This window comes from Pantherophis guttatus, chromosome 2 (assembly GCF_059756535.1).
Source record: "Pantherophis guttatus breed Tessera chromosome 2, ASM5975653v1, whole genome shotgun sequence".
Classification (NCBI taxonomy): Eukaryota; Metazoa; Chordata; class Lepidosauria; order Squamata; family Colubridae; genus Pantherophis; species Pantherophis guttatus.
This window is the reverse complement of record NC_142064.1, coordinates 208,633,807-208,657,275: the sequence shown is the minus strand read 5'-3', so window position 1 is coordinate 208,657,275 and position 23,469 is coordinate 208,633,807. Positions and strand designations below refer to the sequence as shown.

At 41.3% G+C, this 23,469-nt stretch overlaps 2 protein-coding genes across 2 annotated transcripts in view; one reads left to right on the top strand and one right to left on the bottom strand.

Moving 5' to 3' along the window:
• Positions 1–791: 791 nt before the first annotated feature.
• Positions 792–23,365, bottom strand: IFRD2 (interferon related developmental regulator 2). Its single transcript, XM_034440658.3, has 12 exons — positions 22,859–23,365; positions 13,440–13,556; positions 12,612–12,696; positions 9,637–9,761; positions 8,200–8,357; positions 8,013–8,063; positions 6,722–6,903; positions 6,351–6,456; positions 4,445–4,582; positions 3,428–3,556; positions 3,019–3,114; positions 792–2,267 (listed from the first exon to the last, which is right to left on the bottom strand). Exons 1-12 carry the CDS (start codon positions 22,902–22,904, stop codon positions 2,187–2,189), a joined length of 1,314 nt encoding a protein of 437 aa, XP_034296549.1. The 5' UTR covers positions 22,905–23,365; the 3' UTR covers positions 792–2,186.
• Positions 22,844–23,469, top strand: part of MST1 (macrophage stimulating 1) — a 32,261-nt gene continuing 31,635 nt past the window's right edge. The window contains exon 1 of the mRNA XM_087887687.1: positions 22,844–22,973. The gene's annotated coding sequence lies outside the window, so the exon portion shown is untranslated. The remainder of the gene's footprint in view (positions 22,974–23,469) is intronic.

The following is a 23,469-nucleotide window of genomic DNA, read 5'->3' as shown; positions in this document are numbered from 1 at the left end:
CAAGAGCTGGCCTTGGCTCAGCTTTGCCTTGAGTTTTTTTTTTCTTTTGAACCTATCTAGGACTAAATTGTTATTTTTACTTCAAAATCAATCTCTCTTTCTCTCTCTCAGTCCAACTCACCTCACAGGTCATTTTTGTGGGGGAAATCAGGAGTATTAGGTATGTTTGCTGCCTTGAGTTACTTATAAAGTAATAAAAGAGGGATAAATAAAATAAAAAAATAAATAAAAGTTGGTATTTATCAAGGAGACATTGAGAATATACAGGCATTTTTCTGATAGTCATCCTCCTGAAAAAAACAACAACAACAATTTATTCCTATAGCTAATTGCTGCTCATAGTCTGAAGTCCAGCAGATCAACAACACAGATTTCTCTTCTGGGAAAAACAGGCAAGGGAGGCAGTATATTAGACAAAAATCCAAATAGATTTTCCGAAAAAAGAGTCTTATTAACTTCCTTTGCATATCACTTACATAAGTGCTATGTTTGTGTTCCTTTCAATGACGTTTTCTGAGGAGCATGGCGGTTTAGCACACCATATATATATGTGTATGCTCTGTGAAATCTCAGTGCTTTTAAAAAAAGATATGTCTTAGTGCATCTCTACTAAGTCAACTTTGCCTTAGACACAATGATTTTGACCGGGATAGGGTACCGAACTGGAAATTATCTGGGATAAAGAACTGGATGCATGGGAGTATAAGTATGCCTCAGACATCCCCCTCAGCAGCCATACAATTTCCTGATCCATTTTATGTGATTTAAAAGCATATTTTAAAAATTAAATAGAAAGTTCTAGCACCGTATTTATTTATGACAACTTTTGAACTGCACAATGACCCACTGGGGTGTCAGAGAACATGTTGGGGGAGAACATAAGATTCACTTTTGGGCATATAAATTTAGGTGACTGATCATGTTAACCAACGCAGCCATTTTGTAAACAGACTAATGTCCTAGTGTCACCATTTTTCTCAGTATGTACTTCAGACACTTCAAAATTACAAATGTGCCCCTGACTCAGAAAGGTTGCCTAGATTAATATTTGAACATTGTTGTTACATCTGCAAATGCCTGCTGGCAAAAATCAAAGTGAAAAGTTAGCCAAAAATGAAGTAGTTACAAAGTGAAGCACCACTGCCATGGCATTATGGATTTTTTTCTCTCCCACTCCAAAATGAATAATAAAAACAAAACTAAATCAATTGTGGTGTCAAAGGCCTGCTGCTTTTTTTTAAACCAGACCATAAACCAGAGAACTTCCTCACAATAGGATCGATTCTTCCTGTCTGGACAAAAGAGGAATGCTCAGGCCTACCAAAAACCCCAAACACAAGGAAACAACTTTTTTCAGCCTGAGGCCCAGCTTTGTTTGGCTTCTCCTTTTGTCTTCAAAATAGAGTAGTTTCCCATTAAAAATAAATAAGAAAGTGAGGAGCAAAGCTGACTCCCAAAGAGCAGGAAGAAAACGACAAGTGGTGATAAATAGGATAGAAGAATTTGGCCAACAATGTTAACCAACTGTGTCAATAGAGAAGAGGTATAATTTCTTCATGTGCTATCAAGCCTAACTTAATCATCTACACTGATCTGTAAAGTACATTTTATCCTTCTCACAGCAAAAACACCAGAGGGGAAAATCCCAAGGCACCCAACCTCAAACCAGTCCTTTCGCAGCCTCCATTTTGGATGCTGCTGTTGATAACCTTATCCTAAAACTACCTTCTGCACCAAGTCCTCACTGGGAAAATTCACAACTGCAGGAGGCAAAGGGAGAAGTTTCAGTCTTTGATTAATACATTCAGTAATGGAGATAGGGGGAAAGGGGTTAAAAAATTACTGGCTTAAAAAAAGCAGCAGGGGTGAGAGAAAAATCTCCCCACCACCTAACCTCGCTTAAATTTTTGGTTAAAAAAATAAAAATGGCGCCTGCCCATTGTCATCCCACCATAATTCAAACATCCAAGACATTTAAATATTATTCTGTACATATATAAAAGCCCCCAAAGAAAGGTGGGGGTGTTGAGGGGGACAGGGCCCAAGCCCAATTTTTCAATGGGTTGAGGCCATGTGGGGGCTTCTGCCTCAAGATCTCTCCACACTTGCAAGGTTCACAGTGGTCCAGGTCTGTCGTAGTTCATTGGCTTCTATGGAAGGCAGGAAGAGGAGAAGGGAACAAGTCCTCAGAGGACGTCAGCTCGCTTATCTCGAACACGGCTCCTTGCTTTCGTTCGGGCTTTGAAGGCAGCTGAATTATACAGGTGCTGGGGCAGCCAGAAGGAGAAGAGACATATGTCACAATTAGCTCAAAAAAGTGCTAATTAAGAACACTCAGAGGTCACAAATCATGGTCTAAGTCTACCACACCCAAAGTAATTTCTGTTGTTATAGTGACACTGAACCCCTTTACATCTTGTAGGACATTCCCCATTATTAACATAATTCTGAACCAAAGAAAGAACAGGAAATTCTGTAACAGTAAGGACAGAGAAGCCTTGCTAGAACAGCACAAAGATGTTTAGATCAAAAATTTTCATTAATTTCTTCAACTAGTAAGGTTACATAAATCCTAAGGGTGGTGGTGGGGGCTTACAAAAAATTAAAAACAATCATAAAAAAGCCATGTCAAGACACTCAAAATTAGTTGGCAGCTGAGGACCCCAATCAAAGTACTACCATGTCCCCTAAAGACAAACTCTGCCCTAAAGACCAAGGAAACAGTCAGACTTGCCAAATCTAACGAAAGGGCAAGAGGACCGAGTGATCCAAATCCTGGGATGAAGTGATTCCAGAGGAATAGAAGCTTCTGGAACATTCAGAAGCAATGTTTGCCCCCAATACCTGGTTTTTAAATATAGCTGGCGCATTGCTTAAAATGAGAAGTCTTTTATTTTACACTAGCATCTTTCCCTTTGAGGCGGTCTTCTTAGTTCCCTGATATCAGAGAAAACCACAGAGAGCCTAAATAAACTAAAGGAGAAACCGCTAGAAATATCAGCAGGATTGATGACCTACCTTCTCAAAGCGTGAGATCTTATTCGCTTTAACGGTGGCTGCATCCAGGACTAGTGGCGGCCCCAGTTCAAATGTGTCCCGTAACAACTCATTGTTCTGGGGTGAGAAGTGCAAAGAGAAAGGAAGGCCATTAGCTGATATATTGGGAGAGATTGTTGACATAAGCAGATCCCTAGAGCTGAAGATCAGTTTTGCATCATACTGTGGTGGTCCACCGCTGAAATCTTATGCCTGTTTTACTATCCACATTTAAACTGAGCAGCAATATTTAAACACCACTGAGTCAAGATTAGTTCCTGATGATTGTATAGATCAATGCTTGCCATCTTGATTGGCTTCCCATAATTACCCAAAGCTGTCCCAAGCTACTATCTCTCAGTAAACCCACACACATTCAACATCTGCTTACCTGCAGGTGGTGTCTGACACCAGAACCAAGAGCCTCTTTGAAAGCATTGTATGTTCTTCTCCTTGCCCAGCTGTCCACATACATGCACTCCAGTCCAAACTTGATGGTCTCCTCATGGCACTCCCCATTCTGGAGAAGGAGAATATATTTTTCGGGATTTCAAAAGAAGAGCTTTCGTTAACCCCACCCACCTCACTATTGAAGGGTGACCCTTGGGCTCCTTTACTTCCTTAAATGCTTGGAAAGCCCTGAGGCTTCCTGGATGCTGAATGCAGGGACAAACATATAGGATTTTTTTAAGCTGTGCAAGAGTTTATCAAGGAACTGCCAAAGAGGGCTCTGAACAGTCACAAAACAGCTTTATGATAATACCCTAAAAACAGGATAGTATTGTACCGCCATCTACCTACTTGGGATGGGTATTATGATAAAGCTGTTTTGTGACTGTGTTTTGCTTCTTTTATTGCAAGGAGCTGTACAAAGCACAATCACCTTTCCTCAGCTCTGGATGGGAAGGGAGGAAATCTCTAACAGATGTCCCTCCTTTCTAGAACAAATAGGATTTTAAGGTAAACACTGGAATCTATTTTCTATACCTAAACTTCAGCCTTGGAACATTTAGGTAACATGAAAAAGGAGGAAATTTCTCCCAAATATGCACAGAGTATCTGTTCCTCAAAAGTGAACAGTCACCATCTGGATTACAGCTGGAAGAACATTCAAGTCATTAGGTCCCCTCCTCACTGCAAATGGAGGCTTCATTCCTGACAGATGATTCTCTAGCCAAGATTCCCAAGCATTCATTTTATTCGAATGCTTCTGACATTTGGGATTATGAGAGTGTAAGGATCTGAAATAAAAGTGCCTGAGGGTCTTTTGAAAAACCAACAGCCATAAACCCTGCTAACAGAAGTGGGGGGTAGAATGCCTTCTGAGCCACGTTTCCCATCCAACCTCCCACAATTCCAGTTAGCACAGCTTTTGTAGTGTCCATTAAGCTCTGACAGGAAGAGGCACCTCAATATAATGCAGGATATCACGGAAGATGGAGCGTTGCTTGCGTCGATCTGTTTTGGCTCGATACTTGTTGCTGTCAGTGGCCAAGGCTTTTAGTTTGGTGCACAGCAGGTCAGTGTCCTCATAAAAGAAGTCCTCCTGGGGCCAACATGAAGACAGATGTTAAACCTTAAGCTTAACTGTAGAGGACACAGTCTAAGCAAAGGCAACCCATCTTGCTTGCGAAGAAAGGAATAAGCCAATCTCTTTCAAATGTTATTATTTTACTCTTCCCTATAAAAATGAGAGGCCTACAGTGGATGCTGGGTTGGTTATGACTTTTCCAAAATATCACCTATATCTCCATTAAAATAGGTTTTAATATATGTACTTAAATATGTTCAAAATACGGAGAGATTATTAATCTTGCATAACATCTCACACCTCTTGAAGTGAGATAACTGAAATCTCATAATGTTTAGCTTGTTCATAGGATTTCAGCAATGCAGGAGGGGATGGGGCCTCACTCTAAGATCAGGTAAAATTAAAGAGTTACCAGCGTCGGTTCTGGTTCTTAGGATCTCCTGTGCAAACAAACTGATCAAGCTCACATTTAGTTAATTAAAAAGGAAATGGTATCTATTGATTTACCACAGGCTGTTAATGAGAATACAGACTCACAAATATGGAGTAAGGGTGCTTTTTTATTCAATTTAGGCTCCAGCTTTGGCTGGAGATCATTCTGCTTAACTAAGTTAGAGCTCAATGATATTAAGTCCAAAGTTATGAGTTATCTACATTCATTCATCCAAACCACTACAATGAGCTCCAAGGACCATAATACTTCTGCTGTCATCCTGGGTGTCATGGTCTAAGGGCCAGGCTTCAAGTGTAGGTAGATTAGACCCTGCTGGGTACTGGGCCTGCAAATTCATCAGTGGCCAGCCCTTCCTCTACCAACATCTAAACCTTGCAGACAAGTTGAGTGCAATGGATTCCCTTCTTTTGCGGACCCTCTGCTCTGCAGACCCAAAGCATCTTGTGAATAAGTGGTAACCTGTCGATTCTTCAAGCAAGCCAAGTGCCTTATTGTCAGCAATAGCTGAGTAGGAAAAACTTTATGCTGTGCATCATAATGGGATGAGGATTTAAACCGCATAGAAACTTCCTTTTGTTACTGGAAGCAACTTTGACATATAGTGTATCATGCTCTGATTTCACGCTTTCTCATTCCCATCTCCTCCATTCTCAACTTTGGCATGCTCCTGACTAAGCCTGTGGCTTTTCTCTCAAGGCGTTATGGGATTACGAGTGGTTTGACTTAGCTTTGCAGCTCCTCCTCTGACCCTGGCGAGCCTATTGAGCACACACATGCTTTTTGCTTCTCCTTCCTAATTCCACTCCTGTTTTCATGGCTCATCTGCTTCCACCGTGGCTCTTCATTGTTTTTCTGCCACTGCTACTCTTATCAACACTCTCCTGGTGTGGGTCCAGCAATAAACATCCCCTCAAGCCTCACCCACAAATACATCCTTCAAACTGCCTGCACTCAAGCTTTCTTTTTGACACTCTCTCGCCTTCCTCTTGCTAGTTTTCTTCTAAAGCTCACTCCCCTGCATGTGCTTGGCCCCTAGTGACTCCAAAATCTTGCACATAGTTGCATGCACCACACCTGCCTGCCTAGTGCATGAGTGTTGGTGTCCTTAGTTAGGACATGCTACTGGGAAGTCCAGAATGAGCAACTAGATGTGCCTGAGAAGGTAATGAGTCCCATAATTGCTCACTATCCACTAATACTTAATACTTCATTAGCCTCAACACAATGGACCTATAAGGCATATTAACTGGAAAATGCTCAATACAGAATTATATGTTTTTGTGCATGTGTGCATATATACTTGAAAGAGTCGGAATAGTAATTTCATACCTCTATGTCCCGGGCCAGTTCAAATAGAAGTGCAATTGTTTCACCTGCCACAATCCGCAGGTTGACATTATCACTGGAGAGCATCAGAGGCAGTTTAGGTAAATGTCTGTGGAAGAAAATAGTTAAAGATGACAAATGAAACAATGAAGGGAAGAATCATCATAATCAATCAACCATTTTTACAGCGAGGTTGCTGCTATATCTTTTTTGCAACAATCATCCTGTTCTCTGCATCTAAAAGATCTAGGCAAAGCTAACTGTGCATTCTCTACAGTGAAGCACTAAATCCTGGTTTCTATACGCCAATTACAATGAAGAAGGTTTTCCTACACCTTAGAAGAAATACTGCCTGATAAGATCAATAAACTCACTCATCCAGGATCTTCTTAATCTGGGTGCTTGGACAGATGGTGAGGAGCAGCGACCAAGACTGAAGCGCATTGCAATGCAAGATCTGGAGCAGAGGACTGTGATGGGAGGGTGCCAAGCTGGCATCCTTGCTGCATGAAGTGCCAAAGATACCTTCCAGGCAGACCAGACAGGATACCAGGTCCTGAAAAAAGGAGAACAACCAGTCAGTTCTCACAAATAAAAACGCAATAAGCTAAACAAGCTCTAGTTACCGTATTAGGGGTCAGGGTGTGATGGCTTCCAGTTCCTGACAACTATTGACTAGTCCAACAGCTAATCTGTACTTGGCAAAATTTAGGGACAGGGATTCAACAAGCTCATTTTAAATCCCAACCACTATGCTTTCCAAATAACCCATGTGGTATAATGGACACATATACTTCCTCAATCTAGTGTCTATCAGATGTGGTGGATCTCAACTTTCATTTTCCCAGATAGCACTGGGGTTAAAGAGGTGAAAACAGTGGTCTCATACATCTTGAAAGCTCCTGGTAAATGATGGATAAGTAGACAACATGATTCACATGATTGTCTACTTCAAGGAAGAGCTGATTCACATTGTCCTGTGAATTTCATCAGGTAATTGGGAGCAGTCACTGTTTCTTGATCTAATCTATTCTAAAGAGTTGCTCTGAGGATAAAATGAATACAGAAACTAAGTCACCATAAAGGCAGGATAAAAAAGGAACCAACAAATAGACTCCCTAATATAGCATAATAAGTCACCTTTTAGGGAGATGGACAGCATAAACATTTAATAAATTTAAAAAATATAGACATTATTCTAAGAATTCAGACTAACACTCTTCATAAAAATGATGCTTACTGCACTGACAGAATCCCATTTCCCACTCTATTCCAGAAGTTTGGCAGGAATTAATAGAAAATTGAACATATCCCTCTCGAGAACCACCTTAGAGTTCTGCTGTTAATGAAAAGAGACAGAACATTCCAAATTCTGTTTCTCTTAGGACACCCCGGATGAAGAACAACATCAGGTTCACATAATGCAACTGATAAGGAGAGACATGGAGGCAGCCGCAAGGGAAAGCCTGCCATTTATAGCTTTGTGGTGCTCTCCGAGCTTGGTTGTTTGCTTGCAGACATTCCGTGGCCAGACTAGGTAATATCATCAGTGGTATAGCTTCCCAGTTAAAGCAGTCTTTCCCAGTGGCAGCACAAGAGAGCTATCAGGCTAGCCCTCTGCTAATTCCAACCAGTGAGCCCAAACGCTGAGAAACACTGGCATACCTCCATATCCGCAGCAGCAATATAGCAGCACATCCCGAGAGCAGTTGCACACTGTCAGTGGGGAGACAAAATAAGAGAAGGAAGGAAGGAAGGAAGAAAAGGTGAAATCATTCAGATGCATCTCCCTCCCACAGGCCTTCTGATGCCTCACCCTTTGCTACAAACCAGAGAAAGAGACAATACTCACACTCTGCCGAGCAACAGGGCTGGCCGAGGAGTCAGTCAGGATGGTGATGAGGAGCGGCTTCAGGCTGCGAAAGATCTCTTCCCCTTCTGGCCCAGAGCCCATCTGAAGGCACAGTAGTGTAAGAACGGTAGCAGCAAGGGCCTGCTCCTCCCCTTTACCTGGCAGGGAGAACAGATACAGAACTATTAAGGGGCTCCACACCAGGAAACGAAAAAGCAGACAACAAACATCAGACACTGGAAGCAAAAGGACATTGGATACAGTGGGGGACACGGGACACACAGTATGGTCTCCTTTCAGTTTAGGCACAACCAAACCTTTTTTTGATTTTAAGACTGTGAGTGACTTGCAGGACATAAAGAGAACAACAAAAGCTAAACCAAGGCCACAGATACATGCATGTCTGATGTAAATGAATCCAAACATTAATATGGGACATGTGTTTAATTCCTTGGCCATCAAACACAGGAGATCCTCCTATACACCTCTACACTAATTCAGCACAGGTGGAAGAAAACCAATTTATGATTGTCGTAAGACACCTTTTGTTTCCCCTCTTACAAAAATTTTAAGCAATTAAAAGCAAAAGTTGCCATTACTTTGGAGAAATGCCATGTTATTATTGGCTTCTATTTTCAGTTTGATAATGGCAGTTATATCTGTCTGCATTCATGGCTACCCTGTTTCCCCAAAAATAAGACATCCCTGATAATAAGCCCAATCAGGCCTTTGAGCGCATGTGCTAAAATAAGCCCCCCCCCAAAATAAGCCCTCCCTGAAAATATTTAAACGCATGCGCAGCTGGTCGCTGCCATTTCCTCTGGTTAGGGTTAGGGAGCCAGTGCTGGAAATCAGGTAAGATGGCAAGAGGAGCCCCGTCTTGCTCCACGTGCCCCAAAATAATAAGACCTCCCCAAAAATAAGGCCAAGCTCTTATTTGGGGGTTCAAAAAATATAAGACAGGGTCTATTTTCGGAGAAACACGGTATTATAAAACTAACTTGAGCCTTCCCAAAAGGATACCACCTCCCAGTTTCACAGAGTAAGCAGAGGCACTTAAGAGAATGAAGTTAAGACAACATGCAAAGACAGGAGCTCTTGCTGAATATTTCATTGGTGTACAAGTCAGCCTCATCTTCCATCCCAACAGCTTCAGAAACCAACTTATCTTACAAGATCTTTGCAATGATTGGTGAGATCACATTTGATACGCTAAGTATTTTACTAGTTCCAAGTGTCCAATTACAGGAAGGGTCAAGTTAAAAAGTGACACACTGAAGAACTAGCAAAGCAACAATTAACACTATTTCAAGCCCAAATGATTTACAATGGGAGAAAGTGAAGCAGATGCTTAATTCTGCCTTTAAACTAAAAACTTCTGAAGTATTTTGACTTCAGTGATTCAAGTCCCAAACGCTGAGATCTTGGGAAGTTCACCTTTCTTCAGGCACTTCTCTAAGGAATCTGTGACAGTTAGCCTGCGTTCCAACAGGAAGTCAAAGAGCGTCTTGGAGGAGAATGCTAGCCGCAGGCTCTCGAGGGCAACCTGCCGGGTCTTGGCACTAGAATAGCAAAAAGATGGTGGGGTGGAGGGTGAGAAAGAGAGAAAGAAAATGAGATATGACACCAAACCATCCCTGTAAAATCCTCCCCCCTCAATCATCATGAATGCTAATGATGCATCGTACTCAAATATAATGAGCTATTTAACCTGAGATAGCTCAAAAAGCACCACTGGGCAAAAATTGCCAACTTCTGGATACGCTCAGACACATTTGCCTAACTGCTCCCTGCCAATCACATGCCAAAACCCTAGCCTGCACTAAGCCTCTCAAGCCCTTCCCCAACACATGTGTGACCTGCATTGGCCTTAACCCGGCCTTCCGCTATCCCCAACCACTGCTTCTTACCTGGGATATCCGTTTACAATATGCATGTCTTGGGATTATGACAGCAACAGGGATTGCTGTTATAATGCAATATGATCATGTGACGTCATGCTAGAATAGCCACATCACTTAGCAAAGGCAATCCCAGCCCCATTTGTAACTCCAGAACTACCTGTAATTCTTTACTCTATTATTCCAGAAACTTTGTAGACTGATATTTACTTCTGGGAGCAAAATGCAATCCAGAAGCACAGCTGGCAAACCCCAGGAGCCAAAGTGTGAAGATATAACCATTTTCTTCAGCATTCACTATTTCAGGCTCCAAGGTGGAATAAAGAAGAATCACTGAAAGTTATCAGCATATAGAGGATTATGTTGATTTTTTGTTGTTGTTAAAAGGATGAGAAGGAGAAGAAGTGGGAAGTTATTGTCCAGAGTTCACTCTGTACAACTGAGAAGCTTGGCCATAAGGGCAGCAGTAATTCGTGCAGTGCAGATCGCTGTGCCAAGCGTTCAGTGAACTTTGGCCAAATCTTTTCAATGGATCTGCATCGAGCCAAGCCTGGCTGGTGCGGTAATGATTTTGGCAAAGCTTCAAGTTTCCTATGTGGTAAAAGGAAACTCGGATCTCCAAGCGCAGGGTCTTATGTAAGCAAAATGAATTACACACAAGTGGGAGGTGCAAGTAAGCTTGAGTGAAGCTTCATACTTAATTCCACCCCTTTCCCTCCATCCTGTGTATTTAATCAATCAATCAATCAATCAATAATAAAAAAACCACAAGGAAGGTAGGAGAGCAGCACCTCCTGAATGAATACTGCTCATCCTCTGTGAATGGATAGGTGAGGACTAGCTCTTGGCTGGGAAGGGCCAGAAGAACTGAAAACCAACGGGAAGATCAGAAAGGACATAGCTGGCTAACACTCCAAGAAGAATCCAAGTTTTAATGTGGAATCTTTGGTGCTCTCTGAGCTTGGCTGTTTGCTTGCAGATGTTTCATTACTTGACTAAGTAACTATCAGTGCTAGTGAGTATGGGGTTTGCTTCCTGTTTATGTCTATGGAAATTCTCAGTCATCCAGGTCATGGTTGTCCCAAGGATGCTTTTTCAAGAGGCAACTGGACTTTCTGGTTTTTCTTTGAAGATGTTTCACTTTGGTCATTTGCATTCTTTGCAGTTTTCCTCCCAGTGTGAGGATATGATTTTTCCCTACAGTAGGTATTTCCTCAATTAAAGTACTGTGTTATGCTTGGTTGCCTAGAATCAATCCTTGCTTATCTGGATGTTTGTTGCTAGAGAGGATATGTTCTGGTTATTTTTGTTTCCTTCTCAGATGTTTTTTTTAATTGTCTCATTTGAAGGGTGTGTAAATGTGGTTTAGCTCTATTTATCTACTGATGGCTGATTAGTCTGAATGCCAAGCTTCAAGGAATTTCCTAGTCATTTGTGATTTGGTTTGGTCTAGGATGAAGCTCCCAGCTGAAGCTATAGTTGACTGTCCATGAGTTGTCCATGACCATGTCCATGTCCATGTCAAAGTACGTCCATGTGAAAAGAACTGAGCAAACTACTGTATAGAAACAGGGAACAAACTCCACAATTACCAGCACTGATGATGTCACCTAATTAGATAATAAAAGATCTGCAAGCAAACAACCAAGCTCTGAGAGCATCAAGGACTCCACAATTGAACCCTGAGTTACATATATTCTCTTCTATTGGTACAAGCCTTAATTTCAGATATTTGCCAGAGGTGAAACAATTAAAAAACTGCTCAAAACAGGAAATGACAATAGAATTTCCTAAAGGTAAAAAAAAATGCACAGAACTTAATATCTCCCATGAGTAGGTGATTGGGCTGAAAAATATATTCAGTTTTGTGTTTAAGAAGAGTTCCCATTATTCTTTCTTCTATGCCTCCACCTTGTTGCAAGGAGAATTGTTCTTAGCATGTTGTCTGATGCTACTTCTGACTTTCAAGAAACAGAGTTCCACACAATCAAGATAATTCTTCTTAATTTAGACCCTGCCCCAAATAAGTGCTTGTGCTAAACAAAATCAAAATCCATGCCACAAAATTTCCAAATATACAAGCAAACCATGGGTAGTGTTGCCCATTTGTTTCTGATTAAATTTGTGACAGATGTTGTTCTGTCCAATTTTATTTTCCATAAATTATGAACTTTAGGCAGAAGGTGCAGGAGGCTGTGGAAGAAGAACTGATGTGTCGTCACCTTATTAGTCCACCAGCTGCTCAGTCTGCCTCACTCTCCAAGATGGGGCAGAAGGTGGAGCCATCATTAAACCGGCTATAGTGGTTCAGCTACATCAACTAAAATGATGAAAAGGCTATTGGAAAATAATACATGTCACTGTTTACCAAAGACAATGTACATGTCTACTTACATCAAAGGATTCATTTCAAAATACAATAGTTTGGATATTTTGGTCAAAGTTTATAAATTTTTGGTTTCAAAATTAAATACTCGTTTTGGCTCTGGGCACCCAAGATATGTATCTCACCTTTTGTCCATCACATTGTCAATGCATTCTTTCAATTTATCTTCCATCTCCTCTTGCTGTGCTTGCTCATCTACTGCTTCCCCTCCTGAGAAAAGCAGCAGAAGAAAAGAAAAAAGATCAAAGCTGTATTAGACCAGCCAGACTCAGAACCTGGAATTCCTACAACCTTAGAATAAAGAGGACATGGGGTTAGAAATCAGGTCTGAATGGTACTGGCAGAACTGCAAAAAGGATTCTTTATGCTAGCAGTTCAACAAGCTTTTTGTTCCACACACTTGTTCGATAGGGTTTTGGCAGTTCTTGTTCTAGAACACATTGTTCTAGAACACATTGTTCTAGCTGTGCTCTTATTTTAAAAGAATTAGTTCAGATGAAATTAGTAACAGGTAAGATTGTAATAATAGCATAAAAATGCTTACAATTTTTTAAATCATTCAGCTGAAAGTCATTCAGGCCATCAGCTTGTGCAATAAATCCCATGTAAGGCATTTTTAGAGCCCTGATTTTTAATTCCGAAATTTACCATATTTTTCGCACTATAAGGCGCTCTGGACCATAAGACACACCTTCTTTTCCACCCCTAAAATACACTCAATTTATTAAAAATAAGCAAAAGTTGCCAATAACAAAAATACATTGTGTTGGGTTTGAAGATTAAATAGGCATTTATATAACCAGTGTTTTTTCATTATGGAATTTCATTGAGAATTCAGCACTTGCAAGCTAATACTGTACATATCTATATACCAGATTAGAAAAGTCTGGTCTATGGCTTTTTCAGTATATAGAACAACCAGATTTTTGAAACCACCTTTTGCCGCCACTCACCAGTCACTTCCTCAGCTATACTGGTACTTTCACTGGCACTGCTGTAATGACTGAGCACTTCACTAGCTGCTTCATCATCACTTGCTGGAGTCTCCATCTTGGGGTTGCTACGAGAACCTAAAGGAAGACATAAAGAAGATCACAATTGATCACCTAAAATGAATTCAGAACTTGTCTAGCAAATGTTGTATCTGAAGAATGTGAAGTGCATTATCTTTATTCCAGGGAAAGACAATTTGCCAAGAAATAATTTGCCATGATGTACGTATAATCACGACAATCTGGTCACAAGACCACTACAAATGTTACCATCCGTGATCAGAAATCTAAAAAATCAAGAGTAGTAATATTATTTTCACTTCATTTCATAGAACTCACTAACTTTCTAAAAGATGACTAAAAGATAACTATTGCAACATATATTTGTACCTGAAAAACTCCTTTGGAATTTTTGAGATGGAATAGCTTAATTCAGAGATAACATAGCTGTTTGGATTCACATACCCTCAGTTTATTAAGACTGCTTAATAAATTAGCATTCCTCAATGTGTCCATCATATTGTAAGGGAAACTGGTGAAGGTTGAGGTATATGACCTGCGAGGTATATCAGGATTTAATTTCCTTTTTACTCTTACCACTAATGCATTTCTTCTTTTCATCAATAACATTAATATTTATATTATGCTTTAGAACTAAATCAAGAAATGGCAATTACTCTATCTTAGAATATACAAAAATACAACATAGAAAAGTTATCAACTCCAAGCTTAAGGGCGATTCAAACAACTACCCATTTCACACACATAAAAGAATAAACTACGAAACTTACTGACAATGATATCACAAGCAAAATTAAACAATATGCAACATAAAAGTCAGAATATGGGCCACCAAGGCTAGTTCTGGAACCACATGTACTTCAGATCTAGGTCAGGAGGCAGAACCTATGGTCCCTTTCCTCTTTTTAAAAGTACATTTCCCCAAATAATATATCTCTTTCAATAATATCCCATTGTTGTTTTAATTTACGGCCAGAATATTTAATTATTTTAATACTGTTTTTTAAATTTTGTATGCTTTGTTTTTACTTAGGCTGTGCACCGCCCTGAGTCCTATTTGGAGAAGGGCGGTATAGAAATTTAAACAAATAAAATAAAATAAATAAATTTCCCCTTCCAATCTATAATAAACTTATAAAATTATCTGTCCCAAAAGTTAACACAAGACAGAACAGTTAATGATCAATTAATTTACAGTCATTCTGGTGTATAAAAAAAAAACTTCAACCAGAGAAGGTTTTAAAGGTGGCAGATAAATTTTTTTCCCTACTCACCTAAAGCCAGAAGAAAAGCCATCCCATCTCTTCACATTCCCAAATAGCTCTGTTACAAGCAGACAGCAATAAGCCTGCTAGTGGCCTTTGAATAAACTTAGCCCTATCAGCTTTGACACACTCTACTGGTAAATACTGAAGGCCTGGACCAAGAGATAATTGGTATTAACCGCAAAAAAAAAACAAGGAAAAAAACAAGGAGGAACCCAATCACCTTTCTCTGACTTTAAAGGACCAGGGCTTTGCTCAATACCCATATAAAAGCCCTCATGGGGTAAACTTATGACAAATAATCTTGTTCCGAATCTGAGTTATGTGGTAAAGTGTCTTCTCAGGTGGAGAAGTACTAAAAACAAAAACAATGCAGGAATAAAACATCAGCCTTCAAAAGATAGTCCCAATAAGCAAAAAGTAGACTTAAAAGAGAAGGAAGCTCTTAATGCTTTCAGACTTCAGAGCCCAGCTACAGAAAATCATCCTTCTGGGTCTGGAATAATCACTACGCAGCTTCTACGAAACCATCCATTCTGTAGAATTTCCATCATTTGGGCACCCAGGTCAAAAAGCCATGCCTGCCTGCTGCAGTCGCGTCTATCAATTCCTTCTGAAAGAGAAGCTGGCAGAAATGTAGACTAAAATGGCTTCAACGTACTTAGCTGCCTGAGAAAATGTGTCACCTCCGCTGGCCTCTTGGAAAGCAAAGTATAAGATCTCAACAGTGGATATCAGAAGTAAGGACAGCACCTGCTCATAGGCTGCCATTTCGCACGTGAAGACTTATTACAGGCTATTAAGGTGAAGCATACACATGGCACTTGAAGGGTACTTGAGCCAGGTGCAGCATCAGGAAGGTGTGACCTAATTTTAAACCAGTTAATCTCATGATGCATCATGTTTTGTTTTTTTTTAAAAAGCAGCAAAGGTATTTTAATATTAGTTGTCTGTCTCTGTCACCACTACAGCATCCGTATTCCAAAAAACGTTCTCTGAAGCATCTCCAGTCTGCTTGGTTACTGCATTTGAAAGAGTGCTTCACCTTAGATAGCCTGATGGAGAAGTAAGGCTGGAGGCAGCTGGGAAGGCAGCCAACTCTTCTGCTGAGCCAGCTAGTCTTCCTTGTTAGACCGTGATAAATCAAGCTACACAAGGCCCAACACACTGGTGATTAGCCTGTAATAATTAAGATATTATCATTCTATCATAATAACAAAAGGATATGAACTGTGAAGAACAAGCATACTTAGGTTCAACGGTCTGCTTCATAAGCAAGCACAGAAAGGAAGACCAATGATCAAATGCTCCCAAAACTGAAGATATTTGTTACACAGGTAGGCCTGTTTATGTAGCTTTTGATTAAAATATTTAAATGTGGAGTTTCTTTTTTATACTTTTTGGGGGCAGAGGTTATTCTACTAGACAGAAAAGATGACACAGCCTACAAACCAGGAGTGAAATCCAGCAGGTTCTGACAGGTTCTGGAGAACCGGTAGTGGAAATTTTGAGCAGTTCGGAGAACTGGCAAATATCACCTCTGGCTGGCCCCAGAGTGGGGTGGGAATGGAGATTTTGCAATATCCTTCTCCCAGGAGTGAGGAGGGAATGGGGATTTTGCAGTATCTTTCCCCTGGAGTGGGGTGGGAATGGAGATTTTGCAGTATCCTTCCCCTGCCACACCCACCAAGCCAAACCATGCCCACCAAGCCACGCCCATAGAACCAGTAGTAAAAAAAAATTGGATTTCACCACTGCTACAAACAAGTTCAGGATAAGACAACGTAAGTTCCATTTTTCAGTGTGATCAAGTAGCGGAGAAGCCCCAAAAGCATGAGACTAGAAGACTGGGAACAGGAAATGTAATTTAACTCCTATTCCTAGCAACAATGTAGCCGGGACACGAAACTTTACTCATCTACAACTCTACGCATTGTAAGCCGCCCTAAGTCTCTGGAAAAGGGAGGCATATAAATCGAACCAATAAATAAATAAATAAAATAAATCTCCCTAAATAGAATTTGGCAGTTAACGTCAAGAGAGTGTCACTAAAGGGTTACTAGCTTTCCAGCTGACACAGCAGAAAGCTGACCAGTGGCAGAAGCCAGATGTGACTGAGCACACAGGTGGGCCCCAAAGCAAATAGGGCTGTTTGGTGCCAACCTGGGATAAAGGGAGACTGGAGTTACCACGCAGCAGGGCCTGTCAATCACCAAGAGGTGACCTGGCATTTCTAACCCAGACAAAGAGCAAGAACAACGAACTAACTGCAGGACTAGCCAGATGCACTTGTGCAATTGATGTTGTATTTAATGTGAGCACTTGCAAACAGCCTGCTTAACACATGCCAAAAGAAACCAGCATCTTGATTTTTGCAGTTATTGGAAAGTCAGGTTTAGTTCCACTGGGGGCGGGAGTCAGTGGCTGTCCAATGTACCCATGTTTTCCCAAAAATAAAACCGGGTCTTAATTTTTGCTACAAAAGACGCATTAAGGTTTATTTTCTGGTTAGGTCTTATTTTCAGGGAAATATGGTTACTCAATGTATCCATTTGGTTGACAATCTTAACTGGGGCTTATTTTTGGGGTAGGACTTAAATTACAAGCATCCTGAAAAATCATGCTAAGGCTTATTTTCCGGTTGGGTCTTATTTTGGGGGAAAACAGGTTATATCAGAATGGTCTTCACTGAACCTGTATCAGTGTTTCATTCCCGGGTGGATTACCCATAGACCATTGTTTTAGCATGTATTTAGTTTCCCCTCATGGCTTCATGGAAACCTTTTGGGGAATTGAAAAATTTATCTACTGATTGAGAACTATTTCATTGGCATTACAAGGTCTTCACTGCTCTTTTGTTTTTCTTACGGAACTGCCTAGTGGTCTCTGCTAAGATTCTCAAGGCTGAAATCAGGGGAGATAAAGACTACCACATAAGCTGCAATTAAGCCAGAAATGTCTATTATATATATATAGGAGGACACAGAACTTAGAGAGGGAGGGAAGCTGAAATTAAGACAGTCTGCGGGGAAAAGAAGTCACAACAGATGGGAGAGTGGGAGAACATTCAGAACAGAGTTTTTAAGGCAATGCTAGTGTAAAAGGCTCTGGCAATTCAGAAAGGAATGTGCTCAATTTTTTTTTAAAAAAGTAGCAATTTTCAAATACATCAGCAGAAAATAAAACGAACTATGAAGAACATTCAATAGACTCTACAATGATCTGGCTAAAATCCTAAAAGACCAACCCTAAAATACTAGATGCCTATTGAAGGAGGATATTCCAGTTAGGATTCCACCAGAGAAGAAGTCCCCATGCATCTGAATCTCCCAAGTGTGCAAATCTAAAGAGGGGTGGTCCCAGGTAATTTTAAGGAATTGACAGGTTTGAACGGGAGCAGCATCCTTGGCGCAATCATTGATAATTTTGAATTGTGCCTAGAAATACATGAGAAACCAATTAATTAAATATGCTTTGTTATAGGTTTGCAGCCTATCTGTTGTGTATTAAACCAAGTCCTCAAAAGTAGCCATATACCCAATGAAAATTAGGAGCTATTACTCCTTGATACTAGAGCAGGAGTGTCAAATTGGCGGCCCGTGGACTGGAAGTGTCATGCGCAGGCACCCATCCCAGCTCCGCAAAGGGAAAAAACATCGCAAAACGTCCTGTGATGAGTTTGACACCCGGGTACCAGAGCATGGAGAACTGTGATTATTTTGGTCCCTGGTGTTTTTTAGTTTTATAAATAAACCAGCCAGTTGAAAGCTCAGTCTGTCAAAAGATGTTGTACATATAAAGGAGAATATTTGTAGCCCAGGGTTGACATGAGAGGTCCTTGGTGCTCTCTGAGCTTGCTTGGTTTTTTTTGCAGATGCTTCATTATCCAAATTAGATAACATCATCAGGGCTAGTAAGGAGTGGAGTTTGCTCTCACTTTATATTCTAGTGCAGTGATGGGTAACTTTTCCGGACCGAGTGCCCAAGGCATGCATGCAAACCCTCACAATGCAATACATGCGCATCCCCCGTGCATGCCCCCTGCCCCCTTCATGCGCATGCACCCCTCACCCCTGTGCACACGGCCCCTTACATGTGCACGCCCCCCCCCATGTATGCGCAGCAGAGACCCAAAGAGCTGGTCGGGGGGAGGCATGCGTGCATGCGCAGCGGACCTGAACTGGGCTGACGGCTTGCATGTCCACAGAGACGGCACTGCATGCCACCTCTGGCACGCGTGCCATAGGTTCGCCATTACGTTTCTAGTGGTTTGCCCTGTCAGTGTTGGTGGGGGTGCTCTTAAGAGATCATTTGGTTGGGCTGTTTACTGTTTTCTTGCTGGCAATTCCTTGATTGGGGTATTGTTTACTTGATCGTTGGTCTGATGTTAATCTTGGAGTTAATCTGTGTTCATCTGGGTGCTGATTGCTTGTTCCCTTTTTAGGTTGTTGATTGTATCTTTTGCATAGTATATAGATTTTATTTGTGTCTATGTGTCTATTGATGACGAATAGAATAGAATAGAATAGAATAGAATAGAATAGAATAGAATAGAATAGAATAGTTTATTGCCCAGGTATGACTGGACACACAAGGAATTTGTCTTTGGTGCACATGCTCTCAGTGTACATAAAATGTACACTCAGTGTACATAATCTGTCAGAGTGCCAAGATACTAGAAATTCCTAGCATTTCTGGACATGTCTTGGTTTAGGACCAGGGTGAATAAAATTGATGATTTTTTTTAAAATTAAAAAAAAATCAGATTTTTTAAAATTTAAATTGGATATTTTTGATTTTCATCAAATTTATTGTAATGAAATGCTTTTGGAGTAAAAATCTATCTAAAGATAGTTTTCTATTTAAGATACATTCATAATTTAGTTTATTCATCATGCAATGGAGCTTAGTTATGTAGCATGAGGCTGTTTATTCTGCAATATTGGTGAGTCAAATACTGTTGGTGAGTCAACAGTGGGTCAGAGGAAGAGTCACTGCAGGACAGAGATGACAGTTGCTCTTTAAAAATTGTGATTTAAATTGACTTGATTTAAATGAAATCCACCCTGTCTAGGACGGTCACAGTTTCCCGACTAAAACTATGGATATTTCCATATGTTGTGAAATATTGTGTCTTATGACTGCTTGTTGGTGTACAATCATTGTAATGAACGTTGTAGATGGCTCCTGTTTTTTTTCTCCTGGGGCTGATGGGTCCAAAGACTGCATGTCTTCTGCACTTCTTCTAACTGCAGAAGGCATCCATGAGCACCACTCAGCAAAGTGTTTTTAATAGAGGACATTACAAAATAATACTAAAAAGAGAGGAGACCGACCAGCCAGTACTGTATACAGTTGTCTAGCTGGAGAGTCCCATGACAACTCATGCTAAGTGTTAGGGGCACCAGCAGCTGGGTGGCCTTGGAACCAGCTCGATTCATGGAGTTTAGCCAACGACGTCATGTTTACTTTCATGCATTACAGGAGGATTTTGTGACATTTCTATGGTAGATCAGCATGCCGCGTTTCTTTTCTTTTTGAACTAGCGCGATGAAAAGACACACATGATACGTGTCACTGCTTTCATTTCCTCAGAAAAACTGCACTGTCTGGAAAATTTCACTTTTCTACAATGAGAGACCTCTTAGATAAGAATATGGCCTTCTGCAAGGTAAAACTGACCTGCTGAATTACAACACATGCTAGACTCGAATGTGTTTGATAATTCCTTAATTCAGTATAAGATCCTTATTCTGTTTGCACAACACAATAGAATACCCCATAGTCAGTTGAATCACAGTTTACCAAATTAACCACACTGAAAAATAAGCCAATCACAATGGCTGCATTTACTGTGTACAAAAATTTCCAGCAGAAGCTAGTCACATCTGGTATACTTTGTTAGATGAATCCAGCCAATGGACTAAACCAAGTAATATTACTTTACATAAAAAAGCAGAAGCAAGGGTGAATGAGATGCAGTCAATTAGGTTACATCTAAGTGTTGAATAATAGGAAGGCAACCATCATGTCTTCTATAATGATACATGTATACCTCAACTTACAACCATTCATTTAGTGACCATTCGAATTTATAAGAGCACTTTTTCCGAAAGTGATTTATCACATTTACAACCCTTGCATCATGCCCACAGTCACATGTTCAAAATTCCAAGTTTGGCAACTGGCATGTATTTATGATGGTTGCAGTGTCCTGAGGTCATGTGATCCCCTTTTGCAACCATCTGACAAGCAAAATCAGTAGGTAAGTCAGATTCACTTAACTGTGTAATTAACTTTAAAACTGCAGCAATTTACTGAACAAGTGTGACCAGAAAGGTATAAAAAATGGGGTAAAACTCACTTATAACTGTCTTACTTAGCAACAGAAATTTTGGACTCAATTATGGTTGTAAGTCAAAGACTATCTGTATTTCCTTTCCATTTCATTCAAAGGCCTTTCATTTTAGAGTAAACCATGGTTTGTTTTAATCATATTTTCTAGAACAAGCCATGGTTGTGTCCATATGTCACACTAAATCAAAACCAAAGAGTATTATGGTTTAATGCAATGTGTGAAGCCAACTACATAACTCGTTATTCATCCCATGGTGAAAGTTTCATCACTCATATTCTCACTCTGGGTTTCTGTGCACAAAAGCTGTTAGTACTTGTGAACTATCACCTGAGTTGTTCAATTTTGTACACAGTAATGCACAGAAACTACTTGAGATAATACAACGGTCACCAAATAAACATTTGATGACCACAGCAGAAATAGTACAGAGCTGACAAATATTGCTTTCTCCGAGGCATCTAGGTCAGAGAGAATTAAGTGTTAAATGTTTAACTATGAAGTCAACATGTCTCAATGTAATCCTCTTTATGCAACAAGAATACAAGCATTACTTCTTGACAACTGTGGATGTGGCTACTTTCTCACTTACAAAAAAAAATCAAAGCACAAAACAGAATGAGAAATTAGTGAGATGAAAAGTGAACACCAAAAGTTATTTGTTCCCAGCAGCCCACAGCAGATTCAACTAGATTATAGAGATACCATCAGCAGTTGTAACTACAAGTTCCAGCATTGTTTTTCTGATACAAAGGCAAAATTAGACGGGCACATGAAAAGCACAAGATTTGGTACATAGGCAACTATGCCATGGCCACAGATCCTGTGAAAAATATTTCTCTTACTCTATCAAACCTGCTTTATTTCACACAGCTTAAAACACCAATAGACTTTAGGCTGTCTGTCCCTCACACTATCCAGCTAGTTTTGTGTCAGAGCAGGATGGGCAGAGAGAGAGAGACGCCACCCTTCTTTCCTTGCTTCCAGATGTTAAGAGGAGGCATCCTCACTCAGTCCACGTGGCCCGCATAGCCCACCGCATAAGGCACCTTTTAACGCATACCCAACTGATGTGTAATGCAACCACGTAGAAACACAACTTGTTTTCCCAAACAAGGATCTCTATGTGGGCTTATATTCTGGAAACCATTTCGTCTCCCCTAAGAAGCATGAAAAGAGAAGACCAAAGGTTGTTTTTTATTTTGGGGGGGGAGGGAGGGGGAGGGAAGAGATATTCAATCAGGATCCAGAACTAGAAAATAGGAAAGTGAGATTTTTCTTCTTTTCATTTAAAAGGCATTTATTTGCTCGAGTTTGGGGAGAAGAGCGTTTTCAGACGATAATATCCTCGCCTATCATTTCCAATGTGCCCCCCCCACCCCACTGAATTTACCACCACGTTTAGACTTCTTCCCCACAAATCCCACCCCACGCAACACTTTCCACCCACGCTTCTCCACCCGGGCGCCTGGCAGAGTCAGGAGGAGCCGAGGAAAAGATCCGCTTTCCGGGCGGGCTGGCCGGTCCCTCTTTGACACGCGGAATTCCAGCCTGGCTGGTGGCTTTGGCAGCTGCTACAGGTCCTCCGAGGCCACAGTGGAGCCGAGCCGGCGGCCACAGCGATTAAAGCTCGCTTTCTTTCCTCCGAGGGAAGGGAGCTTCCCGCCGGGCTTCCACCACCCCACGAAGGCAGGGCTCATCGGTCACCCAATGCCGTTTCTCTTTCGCCCGCGCCTTACCTCGCCCGCCTCGGCGGGATCCTTCTCCCCGGCGTGATCGGGGCATGGCTGAATCGAGCGGTCTATCAGGAGACGGTTTCTGACCGGGCGGCGCCTCTACGTTGTGGATCGACGGGTACGGTCTTTGCCTCACAGGGGAGCCACGCCGTTCGCTCCACCACCATTTTCCTTTCCGTGATTGATCACTCGCTCTCTTCCCCCGCCAAGCGAGTGCCGGTGCCGCTGGCGCCGCCGTTCCCTCTGGGAGCTGAAGTCCTGGCGAGCCAGGCTTGCCCAGCTAAGGCGCTTTGTGACAAAGGAGGGGTGAACTACGAGCCCCATGATGCTCCGCGCGCCTCCCTTTCAGGAACCTGCCGGGAAACAGAGGTCTCGGGGATTAAGGCACGCTAGTAACGTAGCGTGGGAGGCAAAGAACTACGACTCCCGAAAGGCCAGAGCAGAAGTTTGGCTGGCCCATAAGGGAATCCGCGGACTTCGGTGCCGCTTGCTAAGGACTCCCGCGAGTTTATAGAGATTACCTCTGGCGCCCTCCGCTGGAGAAATGGGGAATTCCGCACAGCTGCATCCCCAGCGGGGGGAAAAGGCTTAAGGAAATATTATTGAAAATTACT